The 21,095-nt window shown below is 39.5% G+C and overlaps 1 protein-coding gene across 1 annotated transcript in view; it reads right to left on the minus strand.

Annotated features, from left to right (window-relative positions):
* The window catches only part of LOC101864583 (serine/threonine-protein kinase Chk2), a 32,752-nt gene extending 17,369 nt beyond the window's left edge, over positions 1 to 15,383 (minus strand). The window contains exons 1-9 of the mRNA XM_005112635.3: positions 15,071 to 15,383; positions 13,177 to 13,301; positions 10,930 to 11,008; positions 9,248 to 9,313; positions 8,250 to 8,340; positions 7,328 to 7,436; positions 6,702 to 6,755; positions 5,913 to 5,977; positions 4,793 to 4,892 (exon numbers count right to left, since the gene is read on the minus strand). Of these exons, the coding sequence (XP_005112692.1) occupies positions 4,793 to 4,892; positions 5,913 to 5,977; positions 6,702 to 6,755; positions 7,328 to 7,436; positions 8,250 to 8,340; positions 9,248 to 9,313; positions 10,930 to 11,008; positions 13,177 to 13,301; positions 15,071 to 15,188 (807 nt within the window). The 5' untranslated portion in view covers positions 15,189 to 15,383. The remainder of the gene's footprint in view (positions 1 to 4,792; positions 4,893 to 5,912; positions 5,978 to 6,701; positions 6,756 to 7,327; positions 7,437 to 8,249; positions 8,341 to 9,247; positions 9,314 to 10,929; positions 11,009 to 13,176; positions 13,302 to 15,070) is intronic.
* Between the last annotated feature and the right edge of the window lie 5,712 nt (positions 15,384 to 21,095).

The raw sequence follows: 21,095 nt of genomic DNA on the forward strand, positions 1-21,095 counted from the left end.
TCAGAGAGAGAGAGAGAGAGAGAGAGAGAGAGAGAGAGAGAGAGAGAGAGAGAGAGAGAGTATAGGCTTATCGGTATTCCGTAGCAAGGAATCTGAACTTGCCTCACTAACTTCTCAGCATGTTCATGGGACGGTAATTCGCTGTAATAAGTTATATTAGAAACCTTCCAGACTACGCATTTTGTCATTTTGTACACTCGACCATTGTCCCTCTTGAATTTATGGCGCGTCGGTAGGCAAAGTATTTTTTTTACTTGCAAATCGGCTAAAATTTGGATAATTGCGACAGTTTTAATTATCTTCCTCCTTTCTTTCATTCACTCATTCTTTCTATCTATTTTCGGGATTTTTCTGTGGCTGGAAAATCTGCATGTTGATCAAAAAATCTGAATGGCGATTGTAGAAAGAAAAATCAATATATATCAGAAAGAAACTTTTTCAAATCTGATTAGATCTAGAGAATTTGTGAGTATGAAGATTCTGCTGAATTTGGCGGAATTGTCATGATTTTTTTCTCAGTTTTATGAAAATACTATCCTAGCACCTTTGATTCCGATTTTTCAAAATGTACGTGTCGTTCGGCTACCCTAACCCAATCCTCCCCTCTTGTATTATAAGGAAGAAAAAACAATCCGTCCCCAACACTCAGCGTCAATACAACACGTACTCTGTGGCCACTCCGTGTCACTTTGCCCCTTGGAAAAGCATAACTGCACCAATGACAGGATTTGGTCTTAACCGTAGCGAACTGTAACCGCAACAGTCTTACGGCAAACATTAGCTTGACAAGTCGTTTCAAATTTCCAGCTTCTGCGCAGTGGGAGACGTCCCAGGCCAAGGAGAGAATGTAAAAAACAAACAAACAAGGGATCATTGTTGGAAAATTTGACACTACATTGTACGAACTGAGACGTACGGCAGAGCGAATTGATACTGCTGTACCGTGTTACACATTCAGGATCAAGAGCTTATGACATGTTCTGTCTGTTTCTTTTGCTTTAAAATTATTTTTTTAAAATTAAGACTTTCAGCCAAAAACTACCACTCCCCTTTGTCCACCTAATGGGTCGTAAACACCAAACATCCGCGTTCCTGTGGTATTGTGTGTGAGATGCACGAAAGAATTCATTTCTTTTCTGGGCCCTTTCTGCGTTCCCACCTACTGTTCGTGTTCATACGGCAGTGATCGTCGTTCGAGTGTGCGGTGAGTTTTATGGTAGCAATAAAATTTCAACCGTTTGTTCTCGTGTTGTGACCGACCACTCCCCTACAGAAGGAAGAGGAGGAGAAGAGCATGCTAAATCCCCAAGATAAAGACAATTGATGTCTTACAGAAGATGGAGCTGCAAGCAGAAATGCACAGTGTTCTATTCAAACACTTGAAAAGGGTACGCGCTACTACACTGCCGTCTTGGGGAAAAAGGACGAATATTGCGACATACCCATTTTCCAGGAGGGCCAAAAAATAAAATTTATTCGTCTCAAGTTTAAAAGGTTGTTTTTAAATTTTATTTTAAACTTGATTTTTGGCAGGAGGAAGGATGGTGCAATTATGCACTTGTAGTTAAAATTTTGTTTGGAAATATCAACAAAACTTTGTGTGAGAAGACAAAAGTCATTCTTTCATAACAGATTGATGAAGTTTTAATTAGCTTTTTATGGAAAAGGACAAATGGCGATATTCATCTTTCTTTCACCCGACTTTGTCAAATAATAACGTCCTGGATTTTTCGTTTCTGTGATATTTCAGGTTCGTCTGTTTTCTTGTAATTGTTTTGCGGCTTCCAGACCGTTATTTAATTGCGCTTTGCCGGAGGAGCCAAAAATCTGGGGATCAAATTCCGGTGAGTGTACACAAGCAGTCGAGCTTGTCGTCTTACAGCATGCAACACACTTTAACACTGCAGGGATCAACGTCGGTTATGCCAGGATTTGAGCCTTTTGGTATTTCATCATAAGACCTGTGGCATTGTAACGTAGGCATGTTTTGGCGAAGAAGGACGAATATCGGTATATTCATCGCTTTTTCATAAATGGTTTTTCCTCTTCACTTGCTAATATACAGCTGAGGACGAACCTCTGTATTCGTCCTTTTTTCACAGTAGGACCGGAGATTCATCTTTCTTTCATAAAATATAAAAGAAATTAAAAAGAACAAATTATGATAATACTTCCAATACTAAAATAAAGTATTCGAACATCTCTAAATGTAATGGCCTCTGGTTCAAAAGATGCAGCTTTTCATGCTCTTTCATATGGTATCGATATCTCTTTATGACCCAATTTCCGAAATTCGTCCCTTTTTCCTAAGACGGCAGTACAAGAGAGCCCACAAATGGTGCAACCGGAGAGCAAGAAATGCTTCAAGACAATATCAATATTCTGTTTATTTATGTATCTTTTAAATGTCTTTCGCTCCTCTGTAATTGGTGCTCTTTTTTTCAATGTGGACTAAAACTAAAGAGGCTGTCAAATGTCTGGTCTCATTCGAATGTATCCAATACATTTGTCCTCATGGTATAAAATTTGAGGTATTAGATGGTGATATTCGCCATATAATTGTCTATCGACCAAAAATGGGTGGGTCCACTGCCTCCTATTCTTCCTCTTATTTCTTTCTTTCAGCAACAGTAAAATCTTCAGTTTAGTCTTAGCATCCATTATAATGATATAAAACACGCACGATAACGCACGAACAGGCGGAAGATAGGTGTGAACGGGAACACGTTCGCGCATTAGACGAAAGCATGATACCACACGAATGTGGATATTTGGTGTGAAAATGTAAGAGCCGTAATTCGGCAAAGATGTTTGGTGTGTCAGTGTAAGAGCCGTGTAACTCGGCAAAGATGAGCCTGCCGAGATTTCTATCATCACACATTTGTTTACATCACATTCATCACACCCATCCTTTTATCTACAAACCTGCTTTCCTTTTAATCTTGACACTCCATAGCAAAAGGCTGTCTACAGTCATATTACGAATTTTTCAGCCAGATAACTGTTTTTAATTTGCTGATTACTAAAACACAATATGGTGGTGAGTGGCGAACCCTGCTTAAGCACGCCCAAACACTCCTCCCCCCCCTCTCCCCCTAAACACACACATGCACGCACGCACGCGCACACACGTTTTAATAACATAATTACCAAATACGTTTACCGAGGTGATGTTCATTTTTTTTTTATACCTTCGTCTTTGTACTACCTGACTTGGGGCCTTAATACCTGAAAATTTACCCTGAATTTACTTGAAAAGGAAACTTTTAGGTAGGCAGCCCTGCAAAGGTGTCCCAATTTTAAATTCATACACTAAACTTTTACAGTTGTCTAATCTGTGATATTCAAAATATGCAGGTACCATGTAAGATAACGTGCGAAGAAATCTCAGAGGCCACTTTTATTGTTTTCAGGTACCAGAAACTTAATTTTCAAGTAGCTGTATGCCGAGTTTATCAGTTCCATAAGAAAGGTCTATGTCTCCTGAGAATTCTAGTACCATTCTTTTACCTCTCAGTCAATTATAAAGAAAATGGCAGCTGTTTAAATATTGCAAAAGCCGCTAACTAGCTGCAACTCCATGTTAGACAGACAATAAAAGAGTACCAACAGCACCAAACATCTATACATTAACAGAGTGCCATCACTATAACATAGATATTGGAGCCTAATTTTTTTTCAAGACTGTGAGATCATTACAAAACAGTGATTTCTTTGCCTCAAACAAGATGATCTGTCGTTATTTCGATAAAAACATCGAGCGTTGTCCTGTCCGGCTCCGCACTGGTCCCCGTGACGAGCAAGTCAGCTCTGTACTGAGGGCTCGGGGTCACATGCTTTCCGTGTTTCGCAGAAGGCACGATGAAAAAAAAATCCAAGCCGATTACTTTATTCTAATAGAAAATTAACTGATCTTTCTGTTGGTACCTTTTTTGAGCCGGAATTATACATATTTCGTGTAAAAAAAAATAATCTTTGAAAACTTTGACTGTATTTTTAAAGGCTTTCTATTTAAACGCCAAAGGCCCAAATTTTACCACAGGAAAGCCCTTTCAAAGCTCTACAGTTATCCACCAATGAAAAGACGGTATTTAATCATCAATCTTTCCGCAAAACATTTGAGAGTCCGCATGTAAATTTTTAAGCTGGCCGACCATGCATTCCAACCACGAGGGGCTTCGCTTTCCGCGGTGATTCTCCAGCTCCTAATTACCGGATCAATAAACAACTTACACCACTACAACGAGGAAAAGTTGAACTTTTCCATGGTGTAAAGCATTTGGTGTTTTATAGCCAGAGAGCAAAGAAACAGTTATCTGAATTACCCCAATTTCACCGAAACCACATGCTCAAAAGGCAATGAGGCCGTGTTTATGCTTCCTATTTTCAGTCTTCCTCTTTTAACTTTCTTCATAATCAGACACTATAGAGAGAGGGAGGGGGAGAAAGAGGGAGATAGGGAGAGAGAGAGAGAGAGAGAGAGAGAGAGAGAGAGAGAGAGAGAGAGAGAGAGAGAGAGAGAGAGAGAGAGAGAGAGGGGAGGGGGAGAGAGAGAGAGAGTGAGAGAGAGTGAGAGAGAGAGAGGGGGGAGAGAGCGAGAGCGAGAGAGAGAGAGAGAGAGAGAGAGAGAGAGAGAGAGAAAGTAAAAGTGGGGGGAAGGGGGGAGGGGGGTGGACACACAGCGAGATAGAAACAGACAGACAGAAAAAGAAAAAAAAGAAAAAGAGATAGGCAGACAGACAAAGAGACACAGAGAGATAGAGAGAGATGAACACAATGAGAGAGAGCTAACCTTTATAGCTGTAGCCATCTGGAAGAAGAGCATCTTCCCCGTGCTCTCATCGTACTTGTCTATTGAGACCACCTTGTCAAACAGCTCACCACCTTCCACCCTGTTTGGTTCGTTTGAGGAAAGAGAATCACATCCATACATTAATGGTCATTTAGTGCCGGGGAAAAAGCAAGACAGACGGACAGACATTAAAAAAAAAAAGTAAGATCAACCAGTATCTCAGTCTCTGTGCTGGGATGTTGTGTCCCACTCAGCCTGGACAGGCAGGGTTGAAACAGTACATCACCTAAATGATTTTCACTTTTACTAAGATTTTACTGCACTTGCAACACAATAAGGCCATATGAATGCCAAAGATTTCGAGATGTTAGGAGAACATGAATGAAGGAGGAGAGATAAGGAAGACGGATGTTTGATAGGAAAGAAAGAGCAAACCACAGTAGAGCACCCGCCAACCAGACACCCACCCTAAAAGATCTAAACTGTGTTGTTGGGCGGTTGTAAAACATTACAGCTACAAATCTCTAACAACAGTTTCCTCTTTGTTTGTTTAAATAAAGAAAAGCACATCCACACAATAACAATCATTCAGTTTAGATTTAGTTTCAGCAAAAGTTTTATAGCACTTGAAACACAATGTTTTAGAGTTTTATGGCACTTGCAACACAATAAAGTCATATAAGCGCCAAAGATTAGAGGTGTTACAAGAGAGTAACAAACACAAAAAAAGAGGAGGAGAGATAAGGACGATAGATGTTTGATAGGAAAAAAGGAGCAGACCACACCAGAGCACCCACCAACCACCCACTTGCAACACAATACGGTCATGTAAGTGCTGAAGGTTTGAGGTGTTAAGTGAGAGTAACACACACAAATAAGGAGGAGAGATGAGGACGGTAGATGTGTAATAGGAGAAAAGGAGCAAACCACATCAGAGCACCCGCTAACCACCCTCTGATTAAAGAAGAGATTATCCACATAGTTCAGGTCATTTACTACAGGGGAAAAAAAGGACAGACAGAAACAACTGAGAAAAAGGAAAGAAGTAGGACCTGCCAGTAATGTCCTTCAACCATCCAATCCACTGCAACAGTAAAAATATTTTTTTCAATGCACTCACAGTTCCAAGAAAATGTACAGCATGTCTGGTGTGTCAATCACATCCTCTATTCCAATGATACACGGCTGGAATAGGAGAAAAACAAATATAACTGGGAAAAGGAAAGGAAAAAAAATCCCCCAAAAACCCAATACATTATAATTTGTTTGACTTTGAGCAGAGCAAAGAGAAGCATACTGACACATAACTTTCATTTAGCGCTGGAAAAAAAAGTGGGACAGACAGACAGACAGACAGACACAATGGAGAGAAATGAAAGAAGTAGAACCTACCAGTGGTGCCTTCCAACTACTTGTTCACAATATGGGAAATGAGAAGTGCAAGTGAGGTTAAAATCTCAAATCCTACCTTCAGTGGCCCTGTACCGCGAAGACTTTTTAAGTTACAGAGAAACACAATGCCGCAGTTATAATTAAAAAGGAAAAAAGAGAGAGAGAGCAGAGCAGAACAGAAAAAAATCAAGGCGGTGGAAAGAAACACTAGAATTCATGAAAATAACCGATATCAACAAGAGATGGCACCTTTCAACAACCGCCTTAGACATGGCACTGTGTAATGGGGAAAAAATTTATTGAAAACTCAACCGGAACAACAGTACCAAATCAGATACCACAACAATATTTATGTACAAAAACGTAAGGGCCAATAACTATAAACTCATTGCTTTAACCTATCAATAATCTTCCCTGAATACAAAGTTTTGATTGGAAAAAATCCACACCAAGGCAACAACTCCACATTGGCAATACATAACAGCACATGACCAGTTCCCTGCATGAGAAAACTTACATGTTTTAACGCTTTCAGAATTTTCACTTCACCCATGACTTGGGATGCCATGTTCTGTCGAAATAATAAACACAGCAAAATTTTAAAAACTAAAGGTTAAATTCTTTTTTGCTTTCCAAAAGAAGTTGTTTTTTGGGGGTTTTTTTAAATAGCAGAAAAGACAAGCAAATCTACACATTGATGGTAAATTCTATAATAAATTACTCTTAAAGGAAAGATGTACAATAGAAAACCAAAATCAATAGATGAGAATTCACAAACAACAAATAAGGTTGAATAAGAGCACGACAAACTGCAAACAATCAAAGATTTATTATTAATAGGCCAAAACATTTAAATGAAAAACAAGTTTATCGAATTCGTTAAATAAGTACATTAGATTTTGTTACTTCGAACATTTCTCAAAACATTTTTATCAATTCCCCAAGAAAAGCACAAATTATCTTATCAACGAGAGATAATGATTAAAGGAAAAACAGAAATTCAAATTCTGTGGGGGGGGAAAAAGTTTTCTCATGAAACTTAAAACATTCATAACAGTATAATATGACTCATTTTTTGAGACATTTTAAACGAAATATGACCAAAGAGCGAACAACCAATGCCAAATAAAGCTAGCAACATACCACTGCCGTTTTCCCACCGACGGAAAATTTTTTCTTTGAGATAATCTTGCAGGCAAATTTGTCACATGAGCCCTTGGAGAAAGCTAGCCTCACTTCCCCACAGGCCCCTCTGTTCACAACAGACAAAAGCAAGAAAATATCATTAGCAGCTACAGTCGAAACTGGGTAAGACGGCCACCCATAGTGGAGGAGAAAAGTGACTGCATTAGACAGGTGGACGTTTTACATGGTGTCATTACTGTGCAAATAAAAAAAGCAAGGTAGAAAATAGGAAGTGGCCGTTTGTACAGGTGACTGTCTTAAACGGTAGGCCGTTAGAGCAGGTCTGACTGTATTTACAAAAGTCCAAGAAGATACAAATAATATATGAAATTTACTTGCAAATGTTTTAAGCCCCATTGACACAAATTAGATCACTCAAGGTGTGGGCTGCTTCAACACTGTCAGGGTCAGCCCTGGCTTAGAGAGATGCAGTGTCCCAGAAATAGGCGAAGATACTCCATGAAAAAAGCTTCCACACTTGGATATCAAACACACGAGAAGGTGGCAAACCTAACCCTAATAATTTATTCCACAAATTTCGGTTAAATAACAAAATATACCACACACGCACATACAAAAAAAATACAACCACAAAAAATCACGAGCTACACCATCAGCTCAGTTTAAGGACTCTTAGTTTAGTTATAGTAATAAGAGTTTTACAGCACTTGCAACACAAATAGGCCACATGCGTGCAAAGGTAAGAAGCGTGTTCCTAGAAAGTAACATGCAGAGAAAAAAAGGCGAGAGGAAAGGTAGACAGATGTTTGACAGGACAGAAGAGCAAGCAAACTACACCAGAACACCCGCCAACCACCCACTTAAAGTTTCCAAGCTAGACTACCTACAGGGGCGTGTGTTTTCTGTGTGGTTCACCTACCTGCCCAACACACGAGTCAGCGTGTACTTCTCTGTGAGCTCAGGTGGCAGGCTTGAGTCCTCGTTAGCGTTCAAGTCCATGAACACGTAAGCTAAGGAACAATAATAGAATGAGACCTTTCTGATAAAAGTATTTTGGGAAAGAGTTTAACTGCATTCGCAACAAAAACAGGTCAAATACGTACCGAAAATTAGAGGTATTACTCGAGAGCAAAAGAAAGAATAGAAAGAGGAGAGATAAGAATGGTAGATGTTTGATAGGAAAGAAGGAGCATATCCCACCAGAGCACCCGCCAACCACCTACTGAGAATGAGACCAACACTGTCACACTTAGCTCTTATTGTTCGATTATTGTAAATTTTTAAAAATATTTATTGTAACAGATTTACGGCACTTGCAACACAATATTAGGTCATATAAGTGCTGAAGATAAGAGATGGTACAAGAGAGTGACAAACACAAAAAAGTAGGAAGTGAGATACGAGCGATAAATATTTGATAGGAAAGAAGGAGAAAACTGCACCAGAGCACGTGCCAACCACCCACTGTTTGAATACAGAGAAGCATGACACAATAACAGTAATTTACTACTCAGGGAAAGTAAGACAGATTGACAAAAATTATAACATTGGGAAAGAAAAGAGATGAGATCTACAAGGCATCTTCCAACCACTAGCAAACTAAAGACTGGTTAAAAGATAAAAACTTCAGCATAATGAAATATAAAACAATTAATGCTTATCATGGGGAAGCATGTTGCAAAGGAACCAGATGAAAATAAAAGAAAACAGGAAAAATAAAAACAGAGTTGCTTGCGGAGCACTAAACTCATATCAGTTGTAAACCAGAGAAAAAAACATTAAGCATGACATACTGCTGACACAACAGACAGAATCTAAACACTAAACAAACAGAATCTATGCAAAACACGAGACAGGACTTCATGAAAGTATGCTGAACAAAACAGAGACCTTTAACAAAACAAGACAGAAAAGTACCTTTATTTTTCTTCAAGGCCAGGGCAATTTCATCGTTGTTGTTAAGAACCTGCTTCTTTCCCTTTCCTGCAAACAAGAGAAAAGCAAACAGTTATCCTTCCCAATCTCCTATTAACACTTTTCAGTCACTTGGCGCAATAAAAATTGTCCATTCTCGTTACCTGGCGCAGAAGTGCGCCAAGCCCAAGAAGCCCATTGCATTCGCTCTCCTGGCTGGGTGACCAGATGGGGTATTTTGTACCGCTGACCGTCTGACTGCAAAGCGTTAAATGATAAACAAAACAACAATCAAACAGTAACATTCTTTCTTTTAAATTTTCCCAAAGCTGAATTCTCCCAACAAAGCAAATTGAGGCATTTTCCAGATATTGGACTACGCACTCTCCATTTTGCCATATTTATATTACACTTACTTGACTGGTGCTTGAACAGTAGAGTAGAAATATTCACAAGAGATCCCATACTTTTTATTACCAGAAATTACATCTTTAAAACCTGTTTTAAAAATCAGACACCATCTCATGAAAATACAGTGGAAACCTGATACAACAGGGATGGTGGGAGTAGAGAAAATGTACTGTTATATCCGATCCCTGTTAAATCAGAAATGCAAGGAAGTTAAGCATTTGTGGACTAATCCAGCTGTACTTATTCATGGGTAGTTTCCCTTGCCACAAGTACCTTGTGGCACCCACTTTCTCCTTGCCTCCTTAAAGTAAACCACATCAGAAGAGCTTGGTCCACAGCATCAGCATCGGGTAGTCTCATCTTCTTTTGATCCAGAGCAAACTTTCCATTGGAGTACGCTGACACTATCTTCTCTCTATCCTTGATAATGATGTGAATCGACCCTTGAGGAATGTCAAACAGACAACGAATCTCTGCAAGTGAAGCTTGCTTTTTGTCAACAGCCTGGATTATTTAGTACTTTTTGTCAATAGAAAGGCATTTTCTCTTGCGCTTGACATCGTTGGTGACACATTACGCGTGCTTGTTGCTAGATTTCGGGTTAGATTGAGGTCGGCACTGCAGCACACCGCAGCCCTCTCTCGCTTCACACGCTGCGTGTGCTTGCAGTGGCACGGCTTGCGTGGTCTTGCTCCACCACTTCGTTACTCTCTCTCTCTCTCATACTTTTTACACATTGTTAACAAGCCTTTGTCCCTGCTATAACCTGTTGGGCTCCGATGAGGCCCTGTTATTGCCGATAACTTTTAATGGAGAGAAAGAGAAGGAAAAAACGGGGATTTAAAAAATCCCTGTTATTACCAGATCCCTGTTATTACCGGGCCTGTTACATATGGTTTCCACTGTACTATTGTCACAACCACAAGTACAAAAATTACCTCAACCTTTATACAGCATCAGGAAAAGTCATGCTGGACAAATTTTTATCGTGAAAATGATTACATCTACAATAATTTATACATTATGTTCTATCATGTATATATTTGTCAAGTAATTTTCAAATGTGACATCATTGTGCATTTTTAAAAGAAAATTTTTATGCGCAACATAAATGCTATTGTTATCAATATTACCATACTTTTACCCACATTAACTACTTCCAACAAACAACAAACACATCTACTCACAAATCCTTTCTAAATGCGCAAAACTCCCCCCCCCCCCTTTAATTTTTTCTCCTCCACCCTGTTTTTCATTATCAGAAATGTACTTACCAACTTTTTCACCATTGATAAATGTACCATTGCTGCTGGTGTCTTCCAAAAACACATGCTCTCCTGTGCTTGTATTTTTCTGTGGATTATTTGAGAGGCAATGAAAAAATCATCAGGTCGAAGACTTTAATATTGATATTATAGTTTTAATAATATTTGAAAGAAAAGAAAATCAGTTGGCCTTCCAAATTTCAATAAGTTGTTTATCCTATCAGTCCAAGAGGACCCTTCAGTTCCAGCAATTTAAAACAGCAAAGCTATATATATATAATATATATATTATATAGACATATCGTCAGCCACGTGATTCAACCGCCTGTCACTTTTTGAAAATCACTTTTTTATCCCGTTATGTACATGTAGTACAGCCTTTGATACACCTTATGTTAAAATCCTGAGTTTGAAAGATTACTGCCAAGTGTTTCAATTCGTCAGCAAATCAATCGCCTTTATCACACCAGTCCCCAATTTCCACCTGATTCAACCGCCCAAATGCCACTTTCGCAGCCAGGTGGCAAATGGGCATTTAAATCAGGCAGATTCAGCGGCTAGTTAAGGAGTTCACCTGTCGCGTAGGTGGCGTGACCCACATGACTGTGGCCTTTCTCAAAACAGACTGGAAGGTAACATCAAATAAACCTTTGCTAACTTCAACTCAGATTGAACCCTATTGATAGCCAGAAGATTTTGTCAAGGCAGTTTGCGCTATCCATCACTAGGTTTGGTAGTGTAGTTGAGAAAGGGCAAGATGGAATCAAAGAATATGTTAATACTGACTCGTCAAAGTCGGTGAATTGTGGCAAAAGCTACTGGCGAATGAATATAAAGTCTATGATTGACAGCTAAGGCACAACTTGTGTCCTAGACGACTTTTGATATACGAAAAGAGCAACCTGTTGTTGTATGTGTCGGAAGGATCAATGTGATGTATGCAAGGTAGGATAAAGAATCTATCATGAAGCTTGCACAAAACCCAGTGGATGGGAAAAGATTGTGTCTAGTGTGCATCGACTTGGAAGCGGATTTATTGTTAGTACGGCTTTGAACACATCTGCAGCACTTTAACATAACAGAACCAAATTAGCTATATATATTTTTTTAAATTTGGTAACCGAAGATGTGAAGTGTCACGTTTGGCACCAAGGAGAAGGATCACTGATTGCCAATGAAAGCTCTTCTTGTCTCAGTAACTTCTTCGAGGAGCTACTGACAATTTGCCATGTTCATTATATACAGAGATGGCTGTACTTATCAGACCACAACGCTATCTTGCCAAATGCAATTAGTGACATTCGTACCAGATAGAGCAAAATTGTTAAACACAAATACCTGGAAAAGGAACAAACGCAAATGGAAGTTGACAGCACAGTTGTGTGCTCAAGGATAATCTTGAACGTTTTTGAGAAAACAAGACAATATCCCCCCCCCCCTCCAACCTTTTAATGTCAGATTTCTGGACCATTCAGACCTGGCTGAAGCAAAAACAAACCCTTTGTCACAAACGTTCGTTGCCTTTCATACACACTGAACACAAATATCCAGTACAAACTGAACTCTAAGATGAATGATCCTTTTTACCAACTCCATGGGGACAAAAACAGTCCTGCCCAAGAAGACCCAACCAAATAACTGAAATAATCACTCTTAATCTTAACTTTATTATGATTTGCTTTCGTCAATAACTCAAACGCCCATGCGACCATTGGCGCTTGTCGAGTGGCGTTGATTAATGTGATTCAAACGCCTTGACGCCATCATACTGTCACTTATGCGGTTGAATCACAGAGATTTTGGTAGGTGTCTAAACCACCCAAGTCCAGTAACTTATGTAAGAAAGCTTTTTCTTTTTAAAGTTAGTTACAGACCATCGTCCCATATCATATTATATCATATATCTAAATTTCAGATTCCTAGGTACGAGCATAAAGAAATATAATATAAGTTTTTTGCTTCTCCTGAAAAATGTGGTTGAATCACGTGGCTTGCGATATATATATATTTTATATAGTTCAAGAAAAAAGTATCATTGCAGAAAATGATCAGGCAAACACTATTTAGTAACAAAAATAGAATTTGAAAAAAACACACACCAAAAAACCCCATACATTTTCGTCTATTCTTAAAAAGCATGCTGCAAAATATAATGACAATTTTCATGTATATAGATATATGTGTGTGTGTAGTGTAACCAGTAAAAGGCACAAGATTATACTCTGCAGTTCCTCACATCAGGCATCTTAGTCTTACCCTGACAAGCTTGAAATGGACTTTACTGTAAGCCTGAAAACACTGGTGATTCTTGGCTGCCTGGCTGCTGAAAGGAACATCACAGGTCTCTCCCCTGCCAAATGAGTAGGTATCATTTACCAAATCTGTGGGAGCAAATAAAACTTAATTATATTTTCAAATTAGTATACACAGGCTTTGGTTTTGTTTTGGAAGACTTTGAGACATACCCAAAACTTTTTATTTACAAAGATAAAGAAGGGAAAAAAACCGGGGTTTTCGAATAGTGTTTTTATAAACCGACTTTTCGTTATTTCAGGACTCGTTATAAGAGACTCGGTAACCGGGCACGTAGTCTCAGTATCTACGTATACGGTAACTGGAAGGTCCAAGAGATAGTTCACTCAGCCAAAGAGAGAGTCACTTTTTTTGTTTTTCACACTTGTAAGTAGGGAAACTGTTCGCAAAGTTCGCGCTCTTTTGAAGAGGGCACACTAGGGTCAACCGCTCTATAGTCCAGCATGATACCCACTAAATTTCATAACAGAGCGTCCAGACTAGGGAGGGTCAACCGCTCTATAGTGTCCTGCATGATACCCACTAAATTTCATAACAGAGTGTCTCTCTTTCTGCTCTCTCTCTCCTTCTCCCTCTCTCTGTTTTCTGAGTCTCATTCTCTCTCTCTCGTGATAGTTTTAAATGTTTTGTAAACATCTATATTTTAGCTTTCTGTTCCAGATTCGCAGATTTTCAGTGTCACTGCATTTTTCTCTCCCTTAGGGAAGATGACAGGGGGTAGATTGGGATCATTTTTGGGATTACATTCCGCTCACAACACACAAAAAGGGGAGTGAAAAAGGAAAAAGGTCACGGTCATGAAGGGAGTGAAGCAGTTACCGTGCACCTAGCTCAAGGTCCCCCCCCTCCCCCCCGAAACAAAATACCCGGTTACCGTGTGCGTAGATAATGAGAGGTGCCCGGTTACCTGTTACCGTGTACGTAGATATTGAGGCTATGTGCCCGGTTACCGTGTACCTGGATATTGAGGCTATGCGCCCGGTTACCATGTATGTGACATTGAGACTACACGCCCAGTTGCTGGTTACCGTGTACATAGATATTGAAGCTATGTGCCCGGTTACCGTGTGTGTGACATTGAGACTACACGGTGAAAAGGAAAAAGGTCAAGGTTATGAAGGGAGCAAAGCAGTTACCGTGCACCTTGCTCAAGCCCCCCCCCCCCCCCCAACCCACACACGAAACTAAATACCCGGTTACCGTGTACGTAGATAATGAGAGACGCCCAGTTGCTGGTTACCGTGTACATAGATATTGAGGCTACGTGCCCGGTTACCGTGTGTGTGACATTGAGACTACCGTCACTACGCCCCCGGTTGCTGGTTACCACGTACGTAGACACTGAGGCTAGCGTACGTGCCCGGTTACCATGTACGTAGACACTGCCCCCCTGTTTTAACCCATAATTTGATATTTTACAGTTAAATTTGAAATTTTCTTGAAAATAATTGATTTGCGACAGTTTTAGTGGCTTTATTTGATCTGCAGCAAACAGTACACTGTACTGTACAACAGTTGGACCCCTGAAGCAGTGCATCTGTGAACCGGAGTGAAAGTAAAAATTTACCAGAATAAGTACGGCTAGCCCAGCTGTCTAGTCATACTAACTAGCCAATCAGTCTAGATCTAGCCGTACTGACTTAGTATGGCTAGCCTCTTCTTCCATCTCAAAATTTGAGTCTGGATTCAGCCCAGGACATCAACAAAGGCCTAATCTACACCAGTAGATCTACAAGATTTAGATCTAAGAATCTAGATCTAGAATCTAGATCTAGATTTAGATTTTCGATCTATCTAGAATCTAAGTTGTACGGTAACTAAAGGAACTAAAACTTGCCCATGGCGACAAAACTAGAGCCGAGAGGGAAGAGACGACCCCACGCATCTTGAGATGGTTCATCTTCCTCGCTGTTGAATTCTCCATCAACAATATCTTGAGTAGGCAGTGCATCCATAGCTACCTTTACCAAGCAATTCTATAACGTTTAGTTTTCAATTCTTCGGAAAGCTACGAAGGGTAAACTAAAGTAAAATAAAGCGCTGATCAGATTCAGAAAGACACACAAACAATACAATGCACAGTGTAAGCAGTGTGTAAGTCTGAGTGACTCTTCTGTGATAAAAACAAAAATAAAGACACCGGCGTGAGAAAATTAATGTTTCGTTTCGTTTACATGAAAAACATGAACAACAAAACAAAGTAGTAGCGAAGCCTAACACCAACAGCAAGAGAATTAACGATTGCTTGCAAGGTCTCTGGGGGGTAATAATTTAATAATTATTGCTCCAAAATGTTATCAGGTGGATAATTTTGGTCTTGGTGATGTAGGCATACGTGGACATGTTTTTTTCCTTTAGAGTGTATCTCTCCCGTTTAAGGTCTCATACTCATGCATACTAAATTAAATACAATATTTATCATGTTCATCAACTGCTCCAGCTGAAAAGAAGATTCATATTAAACATCTCCTATTACATTAATAAAAATAATAGACATCGAGGCATAAGCACAAAAAACCAACATCTCCCCCCCCCTCTCTCTCTCTCTCTCTCTCTCTCTCTCTCTCTCCCCCCCCCCCTCTCTCTCTCTCTCTCTCTCTCTCTCTCTCTCTCTCTCTCTCTCTCTGTCATCGTGTCTCTCTTTTCTCTTCCTCACAAACACACACACACACACACATAGAGGCGAGAGAGAGAGAGAGCCATTCCCAAAGATAAAAAAAAAAAAAAGAGAGAGAGAGAAGGTGGGGAGAGAGAGATACACACACGCGCACTGCCCCCCCCCCCCCTCACACACAAACACACAAACACACGCGCACACACACACAAGAGAGCGAGAGAGCGAGAGAGAGAGAGAGAGAGAGAGAGAGAGAGAGAGAGAGAGAGAGAGAGAGAGAGAGAGAGAGAGAGAGAGAGAGAGAGAGATATTTGAAAGTGCGTTTGGCTCTCGAGAAACAGTTCCTGGGAGTTCCGCTGAACATTTCAAAGACAACTGAAGGTGATATTGCTCATCTAGGTACGGTATTCACAAATCTTCAGGATTATTATTTTCTTCCTAAGCAAAGGAGCCTGTTTTACGACGTTTCTCGTGTTTAACCCTATCTGTACGTCGTGTTTTTCTGTCATATCCATATGACGAGGGAAACTCTGTAGCCACCACTTTCCAAAGTGAAATTTACTCGTTAATCCGATCCGTACGCTTTGCACAGCAGTCTGAAAGTTTAATTTCAAAGAGATCTCACACTAGAAGATCATGTATTCTAAACTGTGAAATACAATCCCGGGGGTACAAAATGACCATAGGGCCTACGGATAGAGTAAAAAAAACCCAACAACCCTATTTTGTTGAGGGTTTGTTTTAGTTTCTAAATATATATTTATATTTTGCATTTGTATTTTGTATTATTTTATTTATATATTCGTCCATTTATTTATTTATTTATTTATTTATTTATTTATTTATTTATGTATTTATTTATTTATTTATTTATTTATTTATTTATTTATTCATTTATTTATTTATTCATTTATTTATTATTGGGGGGGGGGGGGTAGCAAGAAAATAATTTGGTTTGGTGTCTTTAATTATACTGAGTTGCAAAAGTTCTGTCACACTTGTACTTATATCATAATATACTATTATTGTACTACGGAAATTTTCACTATAGTGCGGTCAAAAATTCGTGGCGCAACTTATCCTCAAATATCTTTTTAACGGGTGAATCAATGTCAACCATACTTTGCACAGCAGTTTGTCTCAATTTGTCTTGATTTAATCATATTTTTCCTCAACAATTGAGGCTAGACTAATAAAGTTTTCTTAATTAATTTATAAAAAATACTGCAAACCTCGTTCACGCGGAAAATAGAAATTGTTAACAGCACTTCCCGCTTCGCACACTCATTTTGTATACGCATATGGGTTACGTCAGAGTTCATCAATGACACCAGAGACACTAATTAAATACTCTCTGATGACACTTTTTAGTTGAAAAACTAGTTACAAGAAACTGATTTTATAATGAACACTTTTTTGCACTAAAAGTAAAAGTTCCATGCGTTCAATAAAGATAATCTCGCGATTAGAAAAAATGACGGACTTGCTTTTTAAAAGCGATATCCCTGCTGTAAACCTTTTAAAATCAGTTGAAACCACCAACTAGGATTTTTTATTTGTACTTATTAAGGAATTTTCTAGAATAGAGCCTACAGGTTTTGTACAAAAATATTGATCTCTTAAGACAAATTGATACAAGTCATAGTGCAAAAGCTGGAGAGTTTATGTTCGATAGTTGAGATATTTGACAATAAGTTGCGTCACGAATTTTTGACAGCACTATAACGTTTCGAATTGTACTAAAACTGAAAATTCATGACTTGTGTGACTTTTGAGACTCTTGGTGCATGCGGAGACCAATGAAATCATAAACTGGAAGTTGTAGGTCACGTGGTCAAGTGTTTGTACATGTATTGTTTTCTCACGATAGGGCGAAAGCATAGAGAACGCCGTTTTTAGAGACTGGCTCAGAAAGCGCCGAAAGGTATACAAATTCCCTTATGATTTCCAACTTATTGCCCCACAATTATAATAGAGCTGGCAGTCAGACTGCAGGCGGCTTTAGCATTTTCATTTCAGAGCTGGTGCTTCACGTACACAAAACTAACTACATTTTTTAAAGCAGCGTCGTCAAATTAGGGTGGCAATCGAGCAGAATTACATTTAGAAATTCGTGCCCCCCCCCACCAATAAATGCTTCGTAAATACCAGCTGTGTTGTGTAATTAAAAAAAAAATCTTAGATCTCGGTCTAGGCCTTAGGCCCCCTCTGTGTGAAATCAAGTAGACACCCACTGGCGCCTGTCTGCGTTAATCTTCAGCCGCTTAAGTTTCGGCGTTCTCTATGTTTTCGCCCATATGCACATCCTGCAAATCAAAATTTGCTTTGAATCACACAGACATTATGTAAACACACATTATGCATGATAAAAATCTGTGCTTTTTCACCGTTGAGGTATTTGTTCACCTCTTTTCAAAATAACAAAACTGACAAATGCAGAACGTGAATGCGCTGAGCGTATGATGAATTCTGGATCGCGCTTTCTACGGTTGCAGAACAAGTACAAATGAAAATGTGTGCAGAAGAACCATCTAACGCTTATATAAGCATTTTAACACCACTTGGAAATGTCCAAGACAGGTCTAGACATGGCTTACCGAGGGTGCCTGAATTAGATTATTGCCAACACCCATGTTCGAAATCCGTTCTTACCAAGTGCAGAGAATGCCAGGTACTTCGGACTGTCTTAAAACAACATTGTCAGACATTTATGTGGCCATGGATTGCGTGATTATCGCCTTCCGTTAGGACCTATTTTAACTCCGTTTCATCGAAGAAATTGCCGAATTTGGGCTCACCAACATTGGTGATGGAACCAGAGAGGTTGGTAGATCTAGAGTGTTCTATTAAGCAAAGGTCCAGGTTTTTAATTTGTCGCATTGGTGGAAGAGAAAAAGCGTAAAGAAGAAGAGGATAGAGATTTCCCAAAGCCATTGTCCACCAAACGGACCGATTTGGTGGCTGAAGTGTGAATGTTTGGGATGGAATCCCTGCTCTTCATCGTACACATAATTTGGTCACTATTCAAAGCAACTTCAGAGAGCGACTGCACTGTAATGAAATTCTTCGTCACAATGTCCAGCCCTACTTGTACGGATGATGGAATGTGCCAAAAGGACAGCACTCAACCTCATGCGGCCATGATCAGTTAAAACTTTTTCCAAACTCATCAAATCAATGTTCTAGACTGGCCTGCTAGATCAACAAGCCTTAACCGTACGCAGAACATCTAAAATAAGACCTTGGCTGGAGGGTTAAAAACAGGCCACACTTGTGCAAACTCGCCTGGAACTGAAGGCTGCACTTCACAGCACAAAGAATGGCAAGGGATTCCTCAGGCAACCATAAGGATATTAATTCAGTCAATGAAAAGACGTTTTGTAGAAGTAAATCAAGCCGGAAGAGACCACACTCTACACTGAGCAAACTTTGATTTGGATTTGTCAAGGGTCAGTTTGAATAAACAGTATCTTCTATGAATATGGGAAGTTTTACTAGCCAATTCTCTTTACATCATGTTGGCAGAAGATGAAAGAAGAACACGTGTACACATTTTTGCTCAGCTACGCGTATGTTGAACAGTAAAAGAGTTATTGTAGGTCTACTCTGAAGGTGGGTATGACAGAACTTTGGCAACGCGGTACGGTATATAATTATGGTTCGTTTTGTTCTAATAGAAGCTTAAAACAAAACAACAAAACAAAACAAAAACATGTCCCTTTGGGCTTGAACACCCTCTCTCACCTTTTTCTCTTTGCCTATCATTTGTTTGTTTGAGTAAAGAGAAACACCTCGACACAATCAATAATGGTCATTTAGTGCTGGAAAAAGTAAGATAGAAAGGCTTCCCGCATCTATTCACAGTGCATACGACACCCTACCATTAACGGTGTAGCGAGAAAAAGGGGAAAACTGCAGGTAATCCCAAAACAATAAACATAGACTTAAGTCCATGCTTTTTTGTTATTTTATCTCCGTTCAGCAAAACCTGACTTGGGCACAGTATTGTTCTCAGTTTTTCAGTAATTCGTCTCTGGGTGACGGTACGTGTGCAGTGTGAAGTGCGTGAGTTTCCAGTGAGTCCGTCAAGATGGCGTTGGCTTTAATGATAGTCCAAAAAGCGTGGGGAATCTGGGTGTCTTCTTTCACTAATGGAATGTCCGCGGGTTCCATGTGCCTAGAGCGGATGGTTATCGGGATTTTTGAAACATTTAAATCGACGACGATAAGATGATAGTCAGAATTTTTTTGGGGTCCAAAACAGACAGATGTTTCACTATATTTTGGGTCTGATCACTTGGTCAAGTATGTGACCCCCTCGCCTGTGTGTCTTAGTTGTTTTGTTTTTTTTAGCTTTCGTTTGCCCAGTTTCCATAAGCCATTCAGTCTCCAGGACAACACTCTTGTCGGATGTAATGGTGCAAGACGCGGGTCACGTGTAACCACATGGGGTGGGATAGGAACGTCACTGACATAACATAATTTGTATTAAAAAATAATATTTGAACTTAACACTAACAGCCTTGTCTTCCCCCTTCACCAATTGTGGTTTCTGAAACGTAATGCGAAAATTTCATCGCCTGTGGCGACTGAGTCAACATTAGAAGCAGCTCCATTCATTGCCCTCCTCTATTGTACAATGTGCACACCTTGTACGTTTGCTTCTGAATGCTAGGCTACTCTAGAATTACAGAGTTCTATCTGCTAAGTCCTTAGATTTGAGACATTTGGCGCTACAAATTTTGAGCTTCATACACCTAACATGGGTAAGCTTTTTCGAATGTAATTCTTTGAATATCTTGACAACGACTGCGAATAGTCTTACGATTTTGATAGAGCAGAAAGAAAGTTTTCAGTATCTGACCTCATGTTCTTAGAAACTCAATACGGCCAAAAATGTCAGTTAGAACTTTGTAATTCTAAGATAGCGTATTTACCTACTGGTTTTTGTAGAAAGAGGCGTCTTTGTTAATTCTGTTGACAACGGAGAACGATTAAGCTCTTTACATGCTCCAACGATCGTAGCCCAGGGACCCGAAACGGACTATTGTCAACGATAACTTGTCAATGCTCCGAATAATTGAGAGATGCTTTCATAATGTTACCATGGTGCACGGTAGGGTTTTTTTCCCCACCAAAGGTAATATTTATATAATTAGCCATTATTATTTTCCCCTTTATTTTTGGAAGTCTGATAGTAAAGCAGGATAAGGTAAACAGCACTAACATAGTCATAACCTAGAAGCCC

Source organism: Aplysia californica, unplaced genomic scaffold, assembly GCF_000002075.1.
Source record: "Aplysia californica isolate F4 #8 unplaced genomic scaffold, AplCal3.0 scaffold01344, whole genome shotgun sequence".
In the NCBI taxonomy this organism is placed as follows: Eukaryota; Metazoa; Mollusca; class Gastropoda; order Aplysiida; family Aplysiidae; genus Aplysia; species Aplysia californica.